We start from the raw sequence: 16,911 nt of genomic DNA on the forward strand, positions 1-16,911 counted from the left end.
GGAGAATCATCACACACTCTCTCTGCAACATAGTCATTGTACATTAAAATAAAATGCAAATATAAAATAATAAAATAAAACAAAACAAGAAAATAATAAAAAAAAAATATGATAATAAAAAATTATAAAATTAAATAATAAAAACAAAATTAAATAAAACAATATAATAAAATAATACAAATTTAACAAAAACAAAATAAAATAAAATAAAAACAAAATTCAATAAAAAAATATAGTAAAATGATAAAAATAAAATAATATAAAAACAAAATAAAATAAAAACTAAATTAAATAAAACAAAATAAAATGATACTATAATATAATATAATAATATAAAATAAGTAAATAAAATGTGTATATAAGCATGCTCTCTTCTTGAGTTTACAAACGTTTGTAAATATTTGAATACCATTTACAATACACGAAATGTTAAAATAAAATTTTAAATATGAGTATTGCTCTAGAAGGCTTTAAGATTAACCACAGCCATACAGGCTGCTTTAAGTAAAGTATTTTATAATTTTTCTAATTGTCGAAAGTGCCTTATGTAATCATCAGCTATGTGTTCGCAGATGGAAACATGAAGCGTATGTGTGACGTCATCGGAGTCTACAGTAAAGTGCACGCGCGGGTGATGTGAATGAACTGAGGTAAATAAATAAACATAATTGTCTTAAAATTCATTGTAATGTTTACAGAGAGGTATCTGATGATATAACGACACATCTGATCAAATTAAATGTTTATTGAAGTTCAAAATGAAGGAATTAACAGCTCAGCTCGATAGATGTGCATTCAGTTAAGAACATACAGTAGAACTCCTCTAGCACATACTACGTGTTAACTGTGTCTCTCAACTTAGTAAGCTGGCTAAATAGACAGAAACATTTTGAGACATCATAGGTTACGAGTCATAGGTTCACGGCTCACTACGATGCCTCAAAATGCTGCTGTCTAGATAGTCAGCTCACTATGATGCCAAAAATGTTGTTGACTAGGTAGATCGTTCACTACCACCCTGCCCAGAAATGTTGTTGACTAGGTAGACAGCTCCCTACAGTGACCAAAAATACTCCTGTCTAGATAGTCAGCTCACTATGATGAACAGAAAGGCTACTGTCTAGATAGTGAGCTTACTATGATGCCCAGAAATGTTGTTGACTAGGTAGATCGTTCACTACAGTGACAAAAAATATTCCTGTCTAGATAGTCAGCTCACTATGATGAACAGAAAGGCTGCTGTCTAGATAGTGAGCTTACTATGATGACCAGAAATGTTGTTGACTAGGAAGACGACTCACTACAATGACCAAAAATACTCCTGTCTAGATAATCAGCTCACTATGATGAACAGAAAGGCTACTGTCTAGATAGTCAGCTCATTATGATGAACAGAAAGGCTACTGTCTAGATAGTGAGCTTACTATGATGCCCAGAAATGTTGTTGACTAGGTAGACGGCTCACTACAGTGACAAAAAATATTCCTGTCTAGATAGTCAGCTCACTATGATGAACAGAAAGGCTGCTGTCTAGATAGTGAGCTTACTATGATGACCAGAAATGTTGTTGACTAGGAAGACAGCTCACTACAATGACCAAAAATACTCCTGTCTAGATAATCAGCTCACTATGATGAACAGAAAGGCTACTGTCTAGATAGTCAGCTCACTATGATGAACAGAAAGGCTACTGTCTAGATAGTGAGCTTACTATGATGCCCAGAAATGTTGTTGACTAGGTAGATCGTTCACTACCACCCTGCCCAGAAATGTTGTTGACTAGGTAGACGGCTCACTACAGTGACAAAAAATATTCCTGTCTAGATAGTCAGCTCACTATGATGAACAGAAAGGCTGCTGTCTAGATAGTGAGCTTACTATGATGACCAGAAATGTTGTTGACTAGAAAGACGGCTCACTACAATGACCAAAAATACTCCTGTCTAGATAATCAGCTCACTATGATGAACAGAAAGGCTACTGTCTAGATAGTGAGCTTACTATGATGCCCCGAAATGTTGTTGACTAGGTAGACGGCTCACTACAGTGACAAAAAATATTCCTGTCTAGATAGTCAGCTCACTATGATGAACAGAAAGGCTACTGTCTAGATAGTCAGCTCACTATGATGCCCAAAAAAGATGTTGACTATGTAGGCAGTTCACTAGGTGTTGACAAATGATGATGATGATATATTTCAGATTAATGACTGAAGATCACAATGGCTCACATCACACTCAATCAATACCTGCAGCAGGTGAGAGTTCCCCTCTCATTTGTATTTGTGAAACTTTCGTTCTGTATCTTTTTGTGTTTCTAATGTTGTCAACAAACAAACTGTTTTTGTTTCCATAAGGTTCTGGAAGCCATAGACAGCAGAGACGGGTCATTCTGTGGGGAGCTGCTGTCATTCAAACATCCACATGTGGCCAATCCTCGACTGCAGGTACGGTGAATACAGACACAAACGCAGAACACTTGCTAAAGTGAGCTGACATTCACAGATATTGATTTATCATGTGACCTGTGTGTCTGCAGCTGTCCAGTCCAGAAGAGAAGTGTCAACAGTTACTGGAGCCGCCCTATGATGAGATGGTGGCCGCACATCTCCGGTGAGCATCTACTTCAGTACTCTCAGTGTTTGTGTGTCTGTATGAGATGATTCAGTAAACAAGCTCTCGTTCTCTGCAGATGCACATTCGCCGTGTCCAATCATGACTTTGTAGAGGCGTACAAATGCCAGACGGTTGTAGTTCAATATCCTTTTCTGGAACATTCGAGTTGTAGTCTGAAAGGTTGCATATTGAGTTATGAAGTTGTATCCATATGTTTGTTTTCTTTAACTCGGTTGAACATCATTCCTGAAAGCGTTTCAAGCTCATAAAGAAGAGAACTGGTGAGACTTTACTCATAGATTTATATGAATTCTGCTCCTACTACAACAACTGTACTTGTCTTTAAAACTAAACACTGTCTTTTTTCAGGGCTTTGCCAATCATGTTTGCAGTGACCCTTGACCTCAGGGTGTTTGCCAATAATGTGAGTGAGACTGTGTAGATATATAACCATGCTTCTGCTCCAGAGAGTGTCTCTTATTGTTGTTATATGCATGTGTATGTATATATGTATATGTTTGGCAGGCGGAGCAGCAGCTGCAGGTGAAGGGTAAAGGGAAGGTCGGTGACATGCTGGAGAAAGCAGCCGAACAACTCATGAGCTGTTTCAGAGTGTGTGCCAGCGACAAGTGAGTGCACACACACACACACACACACACATTATATTGCTAGACTTTTAACTATGGCATTAAAGTCTGGCCCACTTCACAGTTTATTCTGACTCACTTAGGCCCCGTTTACTCCTGTTATTAAGATGCATTTTGGGTACGACAGCGGTACGGTACGACGCCAAAGACGGGTGTAAATGGGGTCCAAAACATTGTGAGATTTGTCCGCTTCAACCTCATTCAGAACAGCAGTAAAGCACCGAAAACCAAACTTTAAACTGTGCTGAAGGAAATAAGCATCTGATTAGAAAAAGTGAATATCTATACATGCACAAGATCTTCTTCAGTGTGTCTGATATTAACATACAGCGACACACATCTGAAACTCAGTTAATACACGTACTCCACTAAAGTAATGGAGGATTTTCCTTTAAACATCAAAAATGCAATTATAATTGTGAGAAACAGTGCTTCTTTTACTATTTTGGGCTTTATAATTATGCAATGATCCGCTGATGTAATGATTGATGTATGTCGTCGTGATATCAGAAACCCTCCCATTGAATTCTGAACACAAGAGGTCGCAGGAGACGCATGATAATACCAGGTGTAAACAGAAATGTGTTTACATACACAATACTCCGGGTTCAATACAAGTTCAGCTCAATGGATGACATTTATGTCATAATGTTGATCACCACATAAAATGATTTCCACTCGTTCCTCCTTTTCTTTAAATGTGTTCCAGTGAGACACTTACAATGGAAGTCAATGGGGTACATTTTTGGAGGGTTTAAAGGCAAAAATGGGAAGATTATAATTTTATAAAAGCCCATATATTAATTCTTCTATTACAAAATGTTTATTATTTGAGCTGTAAAGTTGTTTAACTCGTTAAGCTTGAATGGGCCAACCGAGAAAATAATACTTTAATAACGTCAGTGTTGACCAACACAATCGGTATCGTTTAAAAGTTCAGAAGCTCTATTTTCCAGTGCATGTGACATTATGACCAAAACTGAACAAGTGCTTTGAAATTGGCAGATAAATCAGAAATGTTAAGTTTTAAACATTTATTAATAATTTTGCACTGCAGATATTATTACCATCAAAACAAACATCAAACTGATCAAATATTCATGTGTCATATATTGTTTTAAAGCTCTTAAAGAGTAAAATACAACCAGACTATTTGTTTTACTCACTGATGAAAATATAGCGAGTAACAGATAAATATATGTCTTTGACAATTATGTTAGTGTTGATTATATGACACATTTTTGCGTATAACTTCACGAAATATAAACGGAACATAAAACATCACATATGATTATTTAGAGTCTGTGATTATCTTTCAATCGAGTCCACACACAAGATAATCAGATGTATAGATCATTAGATAATCCACATGAAGCACAATGTTACATATGACCACCAGGAGATGGTGCCAAATACACGACACAGACTCAATGATGACTCAAATGACACAGAATGAAACTCATTCTGTGAAATCTCATGACTAAAATCATGTGTGCATGCTATGCAAACCTTTAGTCATTGTTGTGTTTGCATGTGTAATTAGTTCTTATGTACAATTATTATCTTTTATTTGTTTGGAGATGTTTTTGGACACTATGATACATTATATTTGTAATGTTGGAACTTTTGATTGATTTGTTGAATCGACACACATTTTTTCTTACAGCTGGCATGATTGAGAACAAAACAAAAGCAGTTTTTCGCCTTTTCATCTTATTCACCAGAGATATATAATGTATAATCAGAAAAATAAGAAAAAAGGAAATCTTTGGCTAAATTCTTTTATGGTTTTTCTGCAATTTCTTAGGCTGAGAGTCTCAGAATGTATTATAATCTATATCATAAAAAAAAGTAATGACACCAAACACTTGATGACCCTACTTCTTGTTTGTCGAGATATAAGCCTTTAATTTTGGGTATGCCATTGAAACAGGAAATCTAAAAAAACACCTCAAAAGGTTACATCTCTCACCTGCACCAGACATTTTAAAGTGTCGTTTTTACTGTCGCTTTACATCGTCATGGCAACAGTAGTATAATTGTCTATATCTTCACCCAGATGTGGTCAGTGAGTGATTATATGACAGTAAAATCATGTTAACACACATATTGTTTATGATTAAACCCCATTGACTTCCATTGGAAGTGTCTCACTGAAACACATAAAAAGAAAAGGAGGAACGAGTCGAAATCAAATTTTGTTGTAATCATCAAATGCAGTCGATTGAGCTTCACTTGTATTGAACCCGGAATGTTCCTTTAATACTAGGCGTAAGCGGGGCCCTAAAATAGGAACGGACTGTTTCACTGACATGTAAAACAACCAACAACAGGGATTTATCTGAAACGGATTATACAATAATTAACCAGTGTGATAAAACTAGCTTATATAATGACATCGCTAATAACAGTTGCCTCAATAAAACCCTCTTTGTGTTTCAGTCGCGCTGGTATTGATGACTCAAAGAAATGGGGAATGCTGTTTCTGATCAATCAACTCTTTAAGATCTACTTCAAAGTAAGATTCATTTTTATTCATATTTTTCACATTTCTTTCCTCAATTTGATCAGTTATGGCAGTTAAAGTCTGAAGTATTGCAGATATACGAGTACCTATAAATACTGCACAAGGTCAGGCCTAGAACAGAAGCCCGGTGTCGTGTAATTAATCACGTATTTGTGTGTTTATCAGATCAATAAACTGCACCTGTGTAAGCCTCTGATACGAGCTATTGACAGCTCGAACCTGAAGGATGAGTACAGTATGGCCCAGAGAGTCACCTATAAATACTACGTGGGCCGAAAGGCGATGTTTGACAGTGACTTCAAACCAGGTGACACGTCACGCTACTGTGTTTTACATGTCAAACTCTCGATGGATTGTTCTGGAGGTCAGTGATGTTGAATGTGTCATGTGTTGTTCAGCGGAGGAGTATCTGTCGTTCTCCTTCAGTCACTGTCATCGCTCCTGTCAGAGGAACAAGAGGCTCATCCTCATTTATCTGCTGCCCGTCAAGATGCTGCTGGTATGATGATACGTTTAGATGAATATTTGTGTTGGGGAGATCATGGAATTACATACATTGACTATTTGAAATCTAACTCAGGCCTCATCTATGTCTGTTTTCGTTTAATGCTTGTTTTCAGATTGTCTAAACTATGCGGTTATGGTGTTTTTGGTGTAGAAAAACGACTGTAGACATTGTCATTTTCATCTTTTACTGTGATCAAATCAACATTCTGTACTAGATTTGAACTTCAATGGTTTTAAATGAGAAATGTTGCAGATTCTAAATGTATAAACGTTTACATTGCAAATAACAGATGCATTTATTAAGATTATTCTGTTGCTGATGTGTGGATAGGGTCACATGCCCACCAATCAGCTGCTGAAGAAATATGACCTCATGCAGTTTGCTGATGTCACCAAAGCTGTGAGGTAAAACATCCCTGTATACTTGCACTTTTTCCATGCTTAGCCAAAAAGTATGGAGTGAATTAGTTTAGTGTACAGTGCATTCAAACAGTATTCAGACCCCTTGTTGCAGCCTTATGCTAAAATGCTTTAAATTATCATTTTTGTCACATCACTCTACACTCCACACCCCATAATGACAAAGCAAAAAACAGATTTTTTTTTATAACTGTGCAAATTTATTAAAAAGAAAAAACTGAAATATCACATTGGCATAAGTATTCAGACCCTTTGCTGTGACACTTGAGATTTATCTCAGGTGCGTCCCATTTCTCTGGATCATCTTTGAGATGTTTCTTTGATTGGAGTCACCTGTGGCAAATTCAATTGATTGGACATGATTTGGAAAGACACACACCTGTCTATATTAGGTATTGTAGCTGAAAATGCATATCAGAGCACAAACCAAGCCATGAAGTCAAAGGAACTGCCTGCAGAGGTCAGAGACAGGATTGTGTCGAGGCACAGATCTGGAGAAGTTCATGGAGCAATCGGGACTCTTCCTAGAGCGGGCCACCCGGCCAAACTGAGCAATCGGGGGAGAAGGGCCTTGGTAAGAGAGGTGACCGAGAACCCGATGGTCACTCCGGTTGAGCTCCTGAGATCATGTGTGGAGACGGGAGAAACTTCCAGAAGGACGACCATCACTGCAACACTCCACCGATCTGGGCTTTATGGCAGAGTGGCCAGACGGACGCCTCTCCTCAGGGCAAGACACATAAAAATGCACGTAAAGGACTGTCAGACTGTGAGAAACAAGATTCTCTGGTCTAATCCAATGAAAATTGAACTGTTTGTCCTAAATTCCAAGCGTCATGTCTGGAGGAAAGCAGGCACCGCTCATCATCTGCTCAATACCATCCCAACGGTGAAGCATGGTGGTGGTCGCATCATGCTGTGGGGTGTTTTTCAGCGGCAGGGACTGGGGACTGGTCAGGGATTAAGGAAATCTGAATGCAGCAACATACAGAGACATCCTTAATGAAACCTGGTCCAGAGCGCTCTGGACCTTCGACTGGGGCGACGGTTCACATTCCAACAGAACAATGACCCAAAACACACAGCCAAGACAATGCAAGAGGGGTTTAGGGACAACTCTGTGAATGTCCTTGAGCCGAGACTTGAACCCAATCAAACATCTCTGGAGAGATCTGAAAATGTCCATCGATGTTCCCCAACCAACCTGATGGAGCTTGAGAAGATTTGCAGAGATGAATGGCAGAAAATCCCCAAATCCAGGTGTGCAAAGCTTGTCACATCATCCCCAAAATTACTTGAGGCTGTAATCGCTGCCAAAGGTGCTTCAACTGAGTACTGAGTTCAGGGTCTGAATACTGTCAATGTGATTTTTCAGTTTTTTCTCTTTTTAATACATTTGGAAAGTTATCAAAAATCAGTTTTTTGCTTTGTCATTATGGGGTGTGGAGTGTAGATTGAGGAGAACATTTTTTAATTATTTAAAGCATTTTAGCTTAAGGCTGCAACATAACGAAATGAGAAAAAGTGAAGGGGTCTGAATACTTTCTGAATGCACTGTAACTCCACTTTGTGGTCAGTTCTCTCAAAACGTTTGTAGACACCCTGCTTGAGTATACAAAGTTTCGTGACCATCGTCCATTTGCAGTATATTTTATTAGGCGCTGAATTTGATTGGCTGTTGCTGGCATTTTTTGTTGATTTAAATGGATATTTTAAGGTTACATTTGCACTTGAACCAAAGAAGATTCCAAGTTTTAACTTCTTTGATACGGTTGCAGAGTTATGATTGTTGTTTAGTTATAGTTCCCCCTATTGGCAGAATTGTACGAAATTTGGTGCGCATCTTCAAAATATCTACATGTCTAAGTTCCCCAAGTTTAGTTAAGTTTGGGTTTCGTGTTTACAAGATATACTATAGGTCGATAAGCGAAAATGGGCCACGGCCAAATAATTGATTGGCTTGTAACTCCAAAGCGCTTTGATGAATCAACATTATTTTAATACCTTTTTGTCAGGAGGGTCTGTAGATGAAGTACACCAAATTTCATTTAAATCAAACAAACGGGCTGGGAGGAAACTATGATTTTCTGAAAATTAAAAATGCTGCATAAACGCAGTGTTTCAGATATCACTATGAACACGAATGTCTCTGCTGTCTCGTTTTTCACACGTGTCAGTGAGGGAAACCTGCTACTGCTGAATGAAGCTCTGGTCAAATACGAGACGTTCTTCATCCGCTGTGGAATCTTCCTCATTCTGGAGAAGTTGAAGGTCATCACCTACAGGAATCTCTTTAAGAAAGTGTGAGTGTAAAACGCATGATATATACGTGTTTAGAAACGGCACACTTTCATCATTTGCACATCCAGGCTCAAATATTCTTACAATGAAACAGTATTTTGCATTTATTATGTCAATGGAGTTATTTAGCTGTTTTGTTTCCATTATATAGTAGTCATTCATGTTGGTTTAGCATCAGTCTGACACATTTCGAGTTATTTAGGTGACGTTGTGTGTTTGTGTCTCTTAAACTCTGAGCCGGTTGGATTTGTGCAGGTATCACCTGCTGAAAACCCATCAGCTTCCTCTGGACGCGTTCCTGGTGGCCCTGAAGACGATGAAGGTGGAAGACGTGGACATCGATGAAGTTCAGTGCATTCTCGCCAACCTCATTTACATGGTCAGCGTCACGCAACACACCGTGTCACTTCCTGTCTCTCCTCATTAATAAGTCTGAATAACAACAGTCTAATAATGAATGTACCATTTGACCCAATATTTATTTGTGCTGTGCATTTTCATGCTTTTTAGAGTATGATGTTGTTAGCTTAGCAACATGCTAATTGCTAACCTCCATTAAAATCAGTGGAGTTGAGCCTCTTGTGTGGTGCACGAAGATGCTGCCTATATAGATCTCTCTAAAGCACTCACTTATGAAGTTACATTCAGTAAGGATGCTGCCTATGGAGGCACTAGACAGCAAGCCGGCTCACTAGTTTTGGAACGCTATCTGTATTCAGTATGATAACCTTGTCCTGTCTGTCTGATGTGACTTTAATCTGTGATGTTGAATGTCTGTTTTTCAGGGTCACATCAAAGGTTACATCTCTCACCAGCACCAGAAGTTGGTTGTGAGCAAGCAGAATGCATTTCCTCCTCTGTCCAGTGTGTCTTAAATATCAATGAACGACATCTCGAGAAAGGAGCATGGAAGCTGCCGTTTGCATTATTGCCCAGTGTTTCTAATTTAGTTTTCTTTTGTCTTTATTACTGATCAAGTCAAATAAATGTGAAAGTGTTTTATATGTGTCTGCTCAGTTTTATACAGTACTGCTGCTGGCTTATAACATTAGTATAAAACTCAATTGTTGAACAATAAGGGTGAATGTCATGAAAACATCCTGGGCATATTTCACCTTAATATGTAAAGAGAAAAATAAGAAATGATTTAATTGGATAAGGACAATAAAGCCTATTATTTTAAGGACCATTAACCCTCCTGAGACCTGAGCGTGACTGCTGTGTGCATTTTCCATTTATTCTCAATGTGATAAAGTACAGTAAATATAAGATATTTTAATAGAAAATGAGCCGCATGACTTAACCTCCAGTGTGCTGTCTGTCTGCACTGGTCTCAGAACAGTTATAGAGAGATATAGGATGCTCCCTTGCTCCCTATTTAGTGCATGACTTAACCTCCAGTGTGCTGTCTGTCTGCACTGGTCTCAGAACAGTTATAGGAGAGCTACAGGATGCTCCCTTGCTCCCTATTTAGTGCATGACTTAACCTCCAGTGTGCTGTCTGTCTGCACTGGTCTCAGAACAGTTATAGGAGAGCTATAGGATGCTCCCTTGCTCCATAGTTAGTTTATGACTTAACCTCCAGTGTGCTGTCTGTCTGCACTGGTCTCAGAACAGTTATAGGAGAGCTATAGGATGCTCCCTTGCTCCCTAGTTAGTGTATGACTTAACCTCCAGTGTGCTGTCTGTCTGCACTGGTCTCAGAACAGTTATAGGAGAGCTATAGGATGCTCCCTTGCTCCCTAGTTAGTGTATGACTTAACCTCCAGTGTGCTGTCTGTCTGCACTGGTCTCAGAACAGTTATAGGAGAGCTATAGGATGCTCCCTTGCTCCCTAGTTAGTGTATGACTTAACCTCCAGTGTGCTGTCTGTCTGCACTGGTCTCAGAACAGTTATAGGAGAGCTATAGGATGCTCCCTTGCTCCCTAGTTAGTGTATGACTTAACCTCCAGTGTGCTGTCTGTCTGCACTGGTCTCAGAACAGTTATAGAGAGCTATAGGATGCTCCCTTGCTCCCTAGTTAGTGTATGACTTAACCTCCAGTGTGCTGTCTGTCTGCACTGGTCTCAGAACAGTTATAGGATGCTCCCTTGCTCCCTATTTAGTGTATGACTTAACCTCCAGTGTGCGGTCTGTCTGCCCTGGTCTCAGAACAGTTTGAAATGTTCCTTATTTTCATCATAACTCCATATTAAGCCTCTGAAAGACACATTTATTGTCAATGTGATAATGACAGTGAATGTTGGATATTTGAACTGAAAATGAGCCTATAGTCCACGTATGTGGTCATTGTGTTTAACAGAGTGCCGTTTCCTGTTAAATCACTCAAATGTTTAAAATGTCATATCGGATGAAACTAGAGACTCTAATCTTTGGTCTCAAACAGGTTTCAGTGTAAAAACTTAACGAGGTTTCTTTCCAGATGTAGTTTTGTTGCTGTTTCTCCCAAAGATAAACTCCGCTGTGGTCAGCGCCATGTTGTTTGGTGAAACGTTTAACCCTTCACTGCCAGCACAGAGTCTCCTGAACTGAGATCAGTCCATTGAAATGAACTTGCACTGCATATAGTGATGTCAAAATATAATGTTGTGGATGTGAGGTCTCAGGTTCTCACTACTGTAATGTGTCCATCAGAGGTGGCCTTTGCAATTTGGAGACTCGTTTCAAAAAATAGTTGGAACGCTAACACTTATAACGCCAAAACAGCTTCTCTTACTGATAAGAAGAACAACAAAAACATGCCCCAGGCACAAATGCACATCAAGCAGAAATGTATCTTCACTGCCATATTGGTTCTTTGTCCGTGACATCACAACGGTCATGTCAAAGCTTTCATAGAATTCAACAGCTTTTTGAAAGTCAATTTCAAATGAGTTTTATTAGGAAAACTCCAGACGGTAATGAGGTGAACACACCATAATGCATTCAAATTACATTTAGATAATGTAACAATGCTTTTTAAAAATATGCATTTGCATAAAATGAAGGCAATGACACAAATACTACCATGAAGAATAAATAAATTCTTTGCAATTTAAACCATTTTTATTTTGTATTTTAATGAGAATCGTTTAGAATTGAATGCATTATTTCTTGATTTTAGAGTGAAGCATGACCCAGACGTGTTCTTGACAGGTTTCGAGAGAGCTGGTTATTGGTATTGGATTATCTGCATATTTAATTATGGTAATTAAATTAATTATTTTTCTCTGAAGCGCGCAGAAGTGGACGGATCCAGTGCAGATATCGTGATAATTTAGTGAACACGAGTCTGTCATCACAGTGTCCACTGGCCAGAGAAATTCCAGTCAGGAACGCCGTTTTTCCGTGCACTGTTGCAACGGGACTTCCGGACTTCACCGCACAGGTCACTCGTTCCTGCAGCAGTTTAGATCTCATGGGAATGCCAGACTCCTGTTTCTTCATGCAGAACATCTTATTGGTCATTAAGAACGTCAGGTTGAGACTGTGACAGTCGTCCAATGAGAGATAAGAGTGACTGGCCCTGCCCATGACCACGCCCTCTCTGCCACTCCTCATCAGAATATTCTCACTGTAGTCTTTCTCCGGCAAACACAGCGGAACGGCTCCCACTTCCTGTGGAATGGGCTGTTGCAGCTCTAGGAAGGCGAGGTCGTCCTCCGGTTGACCCGACACGTGTCTCTTGCGAGACGTCCAGCTCGCGGCGTTCAGCGTTATGTTTGAGTGACCCCCTGAAAGTCAACACAAGAGCTGAAGACATGAATGCTTTCACAAGTCTAGAGTGCTGAAAGTGCCTTGAAGGAACACTCGTGTGTGTGTGTAAATGGAAGACATTGACTAGATGCTGAGAAGATGGACGGATGAGTCGGTGCACTCACCAAGACTGATGTGGAGGTCTGTCAGGATGGACATACACAGAGCTGATGTGAGCACAGACACCCTCCCCAGAAGCGCACCATGACAGATGACATCACCATCAGCGTTCAGAAACTTCACCTGCACAACAAAACACCTGTGTGTTCATCATAGTTCCACACAAACCTCTTCAGGTCAACGCTGCCTCAGAATCATTTCACAGAAACTCTGGATCAGTGTTGGACCACAATTATGAATATAATAGCCTCATGTGCACAGACTTTTGACTATCTGTTTAAAATCTGGTCTGCTTTGCAGCTTATTCTGACGAAGAACCACCAACTTACACAGCACGGGTGCATTTGTCTGACATGGCAAAACAACCACAGCTTTATCAGAAATGGATGATACCGGAGGTCTGTGTATCTCAGCGAGTATTGACGCTGACTATCACACCTGGAGTCATGAGTTTGAATCCTACTAAAGCACAGGGCTGTAAATCAGAAGGTTGCTGGTTTGATCCCCACAGTCATGACCATTGTGTCCTTGAGTAAGACACTTAACTCCAGGTTGCTCTGGGGGGATTGTCCCTGTAATAAGTGCACTGTATAATACATTGGTACTCAGAAGGTTGCTGGTTTGATCCCCACAGTCACCACCATTGTGTCCTTGAGTAAGACACTTAACTCCAGGTTGTTCCGGGGGGATTGTCCCTGTAATAATTGCACTGTAAGTCACTTTGGATAAAAGCGTCTGCCAAATGCATAAATGTAAATGGAATCCAGGGCGTGCTGAATGACTCCAGTCAGGTCTCCTTAGCAACCAAATTGACCTGGTTGCTAGGGAGGGTCTGGGTATCTCGGCGAGTATTGACGCTGACTATCACACCTGGAGTCGTGAGTTTGAATCCAGGGCGTGCTGAGTGACACCAGTCAGGTCTCCTTAGCAACCAAATTGGCCCGGTTGCTAGGGAGGGTAGAGTCACATGGGGTAACCTCCTCATGGTCTCTATAATGGGATTCTCGTTGGGGCGTGTGCTGAGGTTGAGTGTGGATGCTTCAGAGAATAGCGTGAAGTCTCCACATGTGCTATGTCTCCACGGTAACGTGCTCAACAAGTCACGTGATAAGATGCGCGGATTGACGTCACAGAAGCGGACGCAACTGAGACTCGTCCTCTGCCACCCGGATTGAGGCGAGTAACCGCGCCACCATGAAGACCTACTAAGTAGTGGGAATTGGGCGTTACAAAATTGGGAGAAAAGGGGATAAAAATAATTAAAAATGTAAAGAAATGGATGATACCACAACAGTGCACATCCACTATTTTCCCCCTTTATTTTCTCCACAGTGATTTCATAACACCCTTGATAAAAGAGTTGTGCGCTGTGAACAAACCAAACCAGCTCCGAGGAGAATCACAACATCACAAACTTTGATTTGAAGCACAAAAGTGTTTGAAAAATCAGACAAAACGTCTTTAATGAGGGAATGAACTGCAATCCCATGATGCATTGCGAATGACGTAATCCAGTTAAAAACGATGGAAAATATCAAACTTGATTTAAAGTTGTTGATTGTAATTATAGAAACAATATATTTTAATTTGATTGGGAAATATTCCGATATATACAGATATAAAAGTATTTTGAGAGTGCAGAGAGAGCGACTCGATTACATCATTCACAGTGTATCAGTGGGCGGAGCTCTTTTAAAGGGATTCTCTGATTGGTGGAGCTCTCTTGAGGATTATGGGTAGTGTAGTTCTTCACCAGGAATTCTGCTATTAAACATGATTTCTTTATAAATGAAGTTGTAATAACATGGACTGATGTGTTTGACAGAAGCTTAAACCATCGATTAACAACCTCAGAGCTCACGGCAGATCTGTCTTTAAGCTTGTACCACCCCATGCACACGTTGTATTTTGGCTTTCAGTATGCAGTGCACAATTTAAGTTAATTTAAACCGACTGATCTCAGTTCAGGAGACTCTGTGCTGTCAGTAAAGGGTTAAAGTTTTGATGCACAGAGTCATGTGACCAAACAACATGGCGCTGACCACAGCGGAGTTTATCTTTGGGGAAAACACCTAATTAAAACCTGTCCAAAGAGTCCAAAGAGTCTCTAGTTTCATCATTATTATTATTATTCAGTTATGATGAAAATAAGATGCATTTCAAACTGTTCTGAGACCAGTGCAGACAGACAGCACACTGGAGGTTAAGTCATGCACTACATAGGGAGCAAGGGAGCATCCTATAGCTCTCCTATAACTGTTCTGAGATCAGTGCAGACAGACAGCACAGTGGAGGTTAAGTCGTGCACTAAATAGGGAGCAAGGGAGCATCCTATAGCTCTCCTATAAGTGTTCTGAGACCAGTGCAGACAGACAGAACACTGGAGGTTAAGTCATGCACTAAATAGGGAGCAAGGGAGCATCCTATATCTCTCCTATAACTGTTCTGAGACCAGTGCAGACAGACAGAACACTGGAGGTTAAGTCATGCACTAAATAGGGAGCAAGGGAGCATCCTATATCTCTCCTATAACTGTTCTGAGATCAGTGCAGACAGACAGCACACTGGAGGTTAAGTCATGCACTAAATAGGGAGCAAGGGAGCATCCTATAGCTGTCCTATAACTGTTCTGAGATCAGTGCAGACAGACAGCACAGTGGAGGTTAAGTCATGCACTAAATAGGGAGCAAGGGAGCATCCTATAGCTCTCCTATAAGTGTTCTGAGACCAGTGCAGACAGACAGCACACTGGAGGTCAAGTCATGCACTAAATAGGGAGCAAGGGAGCATCCTATAGCTCTCCTATAAGTGTTCTGAGACCAGTGCAGACAGACAGCACACTGGAGGTTAAGTCGTGCACTAAATAGGGAGCAAGGGAGCATCCTATAGCTCTCCTATAAGTGTTCTGAGACCAGTGCAGACAGACAGCACACTGGAGGTTAAGTCGTGCACTAAATAGGGAGCAAGGGAGCATCCTATATCTCTCCTATAACTGTTCTGAGACCAGTGCAGACAGACAGAACACTGGAGGTTAAGTCATGCACTAAATAGGGAGCATCCTATAGCTGTCCTATAACTGTTCTGAGACCAGTGCAGACAGACAGCACACTGGAGGTTGTCATGCACTAAATAGGGAGCAAGGGAGCATCCTATAGCTCTCTATAACTGTTCTGAGACCAGTGCAGACAGACAGCACACTGGAGGTTAAGTCATGCACTAAATAGGGAGCAAGGGAGCATCATATAGCTCTCTTATAACTGTTCTGAGACCAGTGCAGACAGACAGCACACTGGAGGTTAAGCCATGCACTAAATAGGGAGCAAGGGAGCATCCTATAACTCTCTATAACTGTTCTGAGACCAGTGCAGACAGACAGCACACTGGAGGTTAAGCCATGCACTAAATAGGGAGCAAGGGAGCATCCTATAGCTCTCTTATAACTGTTCTGAGACCAGTGCAGACAGACAGCACACTGGAGGTTAAGTCATACACTAAATAGGGAGCAAGGGAGCATCCTATAGCTCTCTATAACTGTTCTGAGACCAGTGCAGACAGACAGCACACTGGAGGTTAAGTCATGCACTAAATAGGGAGCAAGGGAGCATCCTATATCTCTCTATGCAGTTAAGTGTGTTCACTCCTAAAATCGGATCATAAGTTCAGTTTCAGGCTGCAGATGATGTTTGGACACTCAATGATCATCAGTTCATAGATTCAACATTTATAATGTTTTATTTGAACATGATTGACAGTGATTGGATGATGCTGGACATTACTTTCAATCTGAATTAATTATGATCATTTATGATTAACATCTCATGAATAACACATCATAAACTCTCTACAAACTCTTGTACCCAAAACACTGAAAAAAATGGCAAAGATTTTGATTCCTGGTGAATCAGAGAATGGACAGTTTGTCATGTGACACTGATGATGATATTGGATCATTATGAACTCTCACCTCCCATGGACATTGTCCTTCATTACAAAACCAGCTGCTGCGTTCACTTTGGTTGGAGGTGTTCGTCTTTCCAC

At 40.2% G+C, this 16,911-nt stretch overlaps 2 protein-coding genes across 3 annotated transcripts in view; one reads left to right on the top strand and one right to left on the bottom strand.

Annotated features, from left to right (window-relative positions):
• The first annotated feature begins 557 nt into the window (after positions 1 to 557).
• On the top strand, positions 558 to 10,199 carry pcid2 (PCI domain containing 2). 2 transcript variants are annotated; one of them, XM_052126472.1, is made up of 15 exons: positions 558 to 650; positions 2,202 to 2,257; positions 2,357 to 2,446; positions 2,539 to 2,612; positions 2,692 to 2,757; positions 2,855 to 2,896; positions 2,985 to 3,039; positions 3,141 to 3,244; positions 5,705 to 5,780; positions 5,955 to 6,096; positions 6,188 to 6,288; positions 6,628 to 6,701; positions 8,894 to 9,019; positions 9,273 to 9,400; positions 9,803 to 10,199. In XM_052126472.1, the coding sequence occupies exons 2-15, from the start codon at positions 2,222 to 2,224 to the stop codon at positions 9,988 to 9,990; spliced, it is 1,302 nt and encodes a 433-aa protein (XP_051982432.1). In that variant the 5' UTR covers positions 558 to 650; positions 2,202 to 2,221; the 3' UTR covers positions 9,991 to 10,199. The 2 variants fall into 2 exon arrangements, with proteins under 2 accessions (XP_051982432.1, XP_051982431.1); XM_052126471.1 differs by having other exon boundaries at positions 9,273 to 9,396.
• Positions 10,200 to 11,833: 1,634 nt separating this feature from the next.
• The window catches only part of prozb (protein Z, vitamin K-dependent plasma glycoprotein b), a 17,961-nt gene continuing 12,883 nt past the window's right edge, over positions 11,834 to 16,911 (bottom strand). Inside the window, exons 6-8 of the mRNA XM_052126469.1 lie at positions 16,838 to 16,911; positions 12,879 to 12,996; positions 11,834 to 12,731 (exon numbers count right to left, since the gene is read on the bottom strand). The exon at positions 16,838 to 16,911 is cut by the window's right edge and continues 12 nt beyond it. Of these exons, the coding sequence (XP_051982429.1) occupies positions 12,214 to 12,731; positions 12,879 to 12,996; positions 16,838 to 16,911 (710 nt within the window). The 3' untranslated portion in view covers positions 11,834 to 12,213. The remainder of the gene's footprint in view (positions 12,732 to 12,878; positions 12,997 to 16,837) is intronic.

The sequence above is a fragment of the Xyrauchen texanus genome, chromosome 5 (genome assembly GCF_025860055.1).
Source record: "Xyrauchen texanus isolate HMW12.3.18 chromosome 5, RBS_HiC_50CHRs, whole genome shotgun sequence".
Taxonomy (NCBI): domain Eukaryota; kingdom Metazoa; phylum Chordata; class Actinopteri; order Cypriniformes; family Catostomidae; genus Xyrauchen; species Xyrauchen texanus.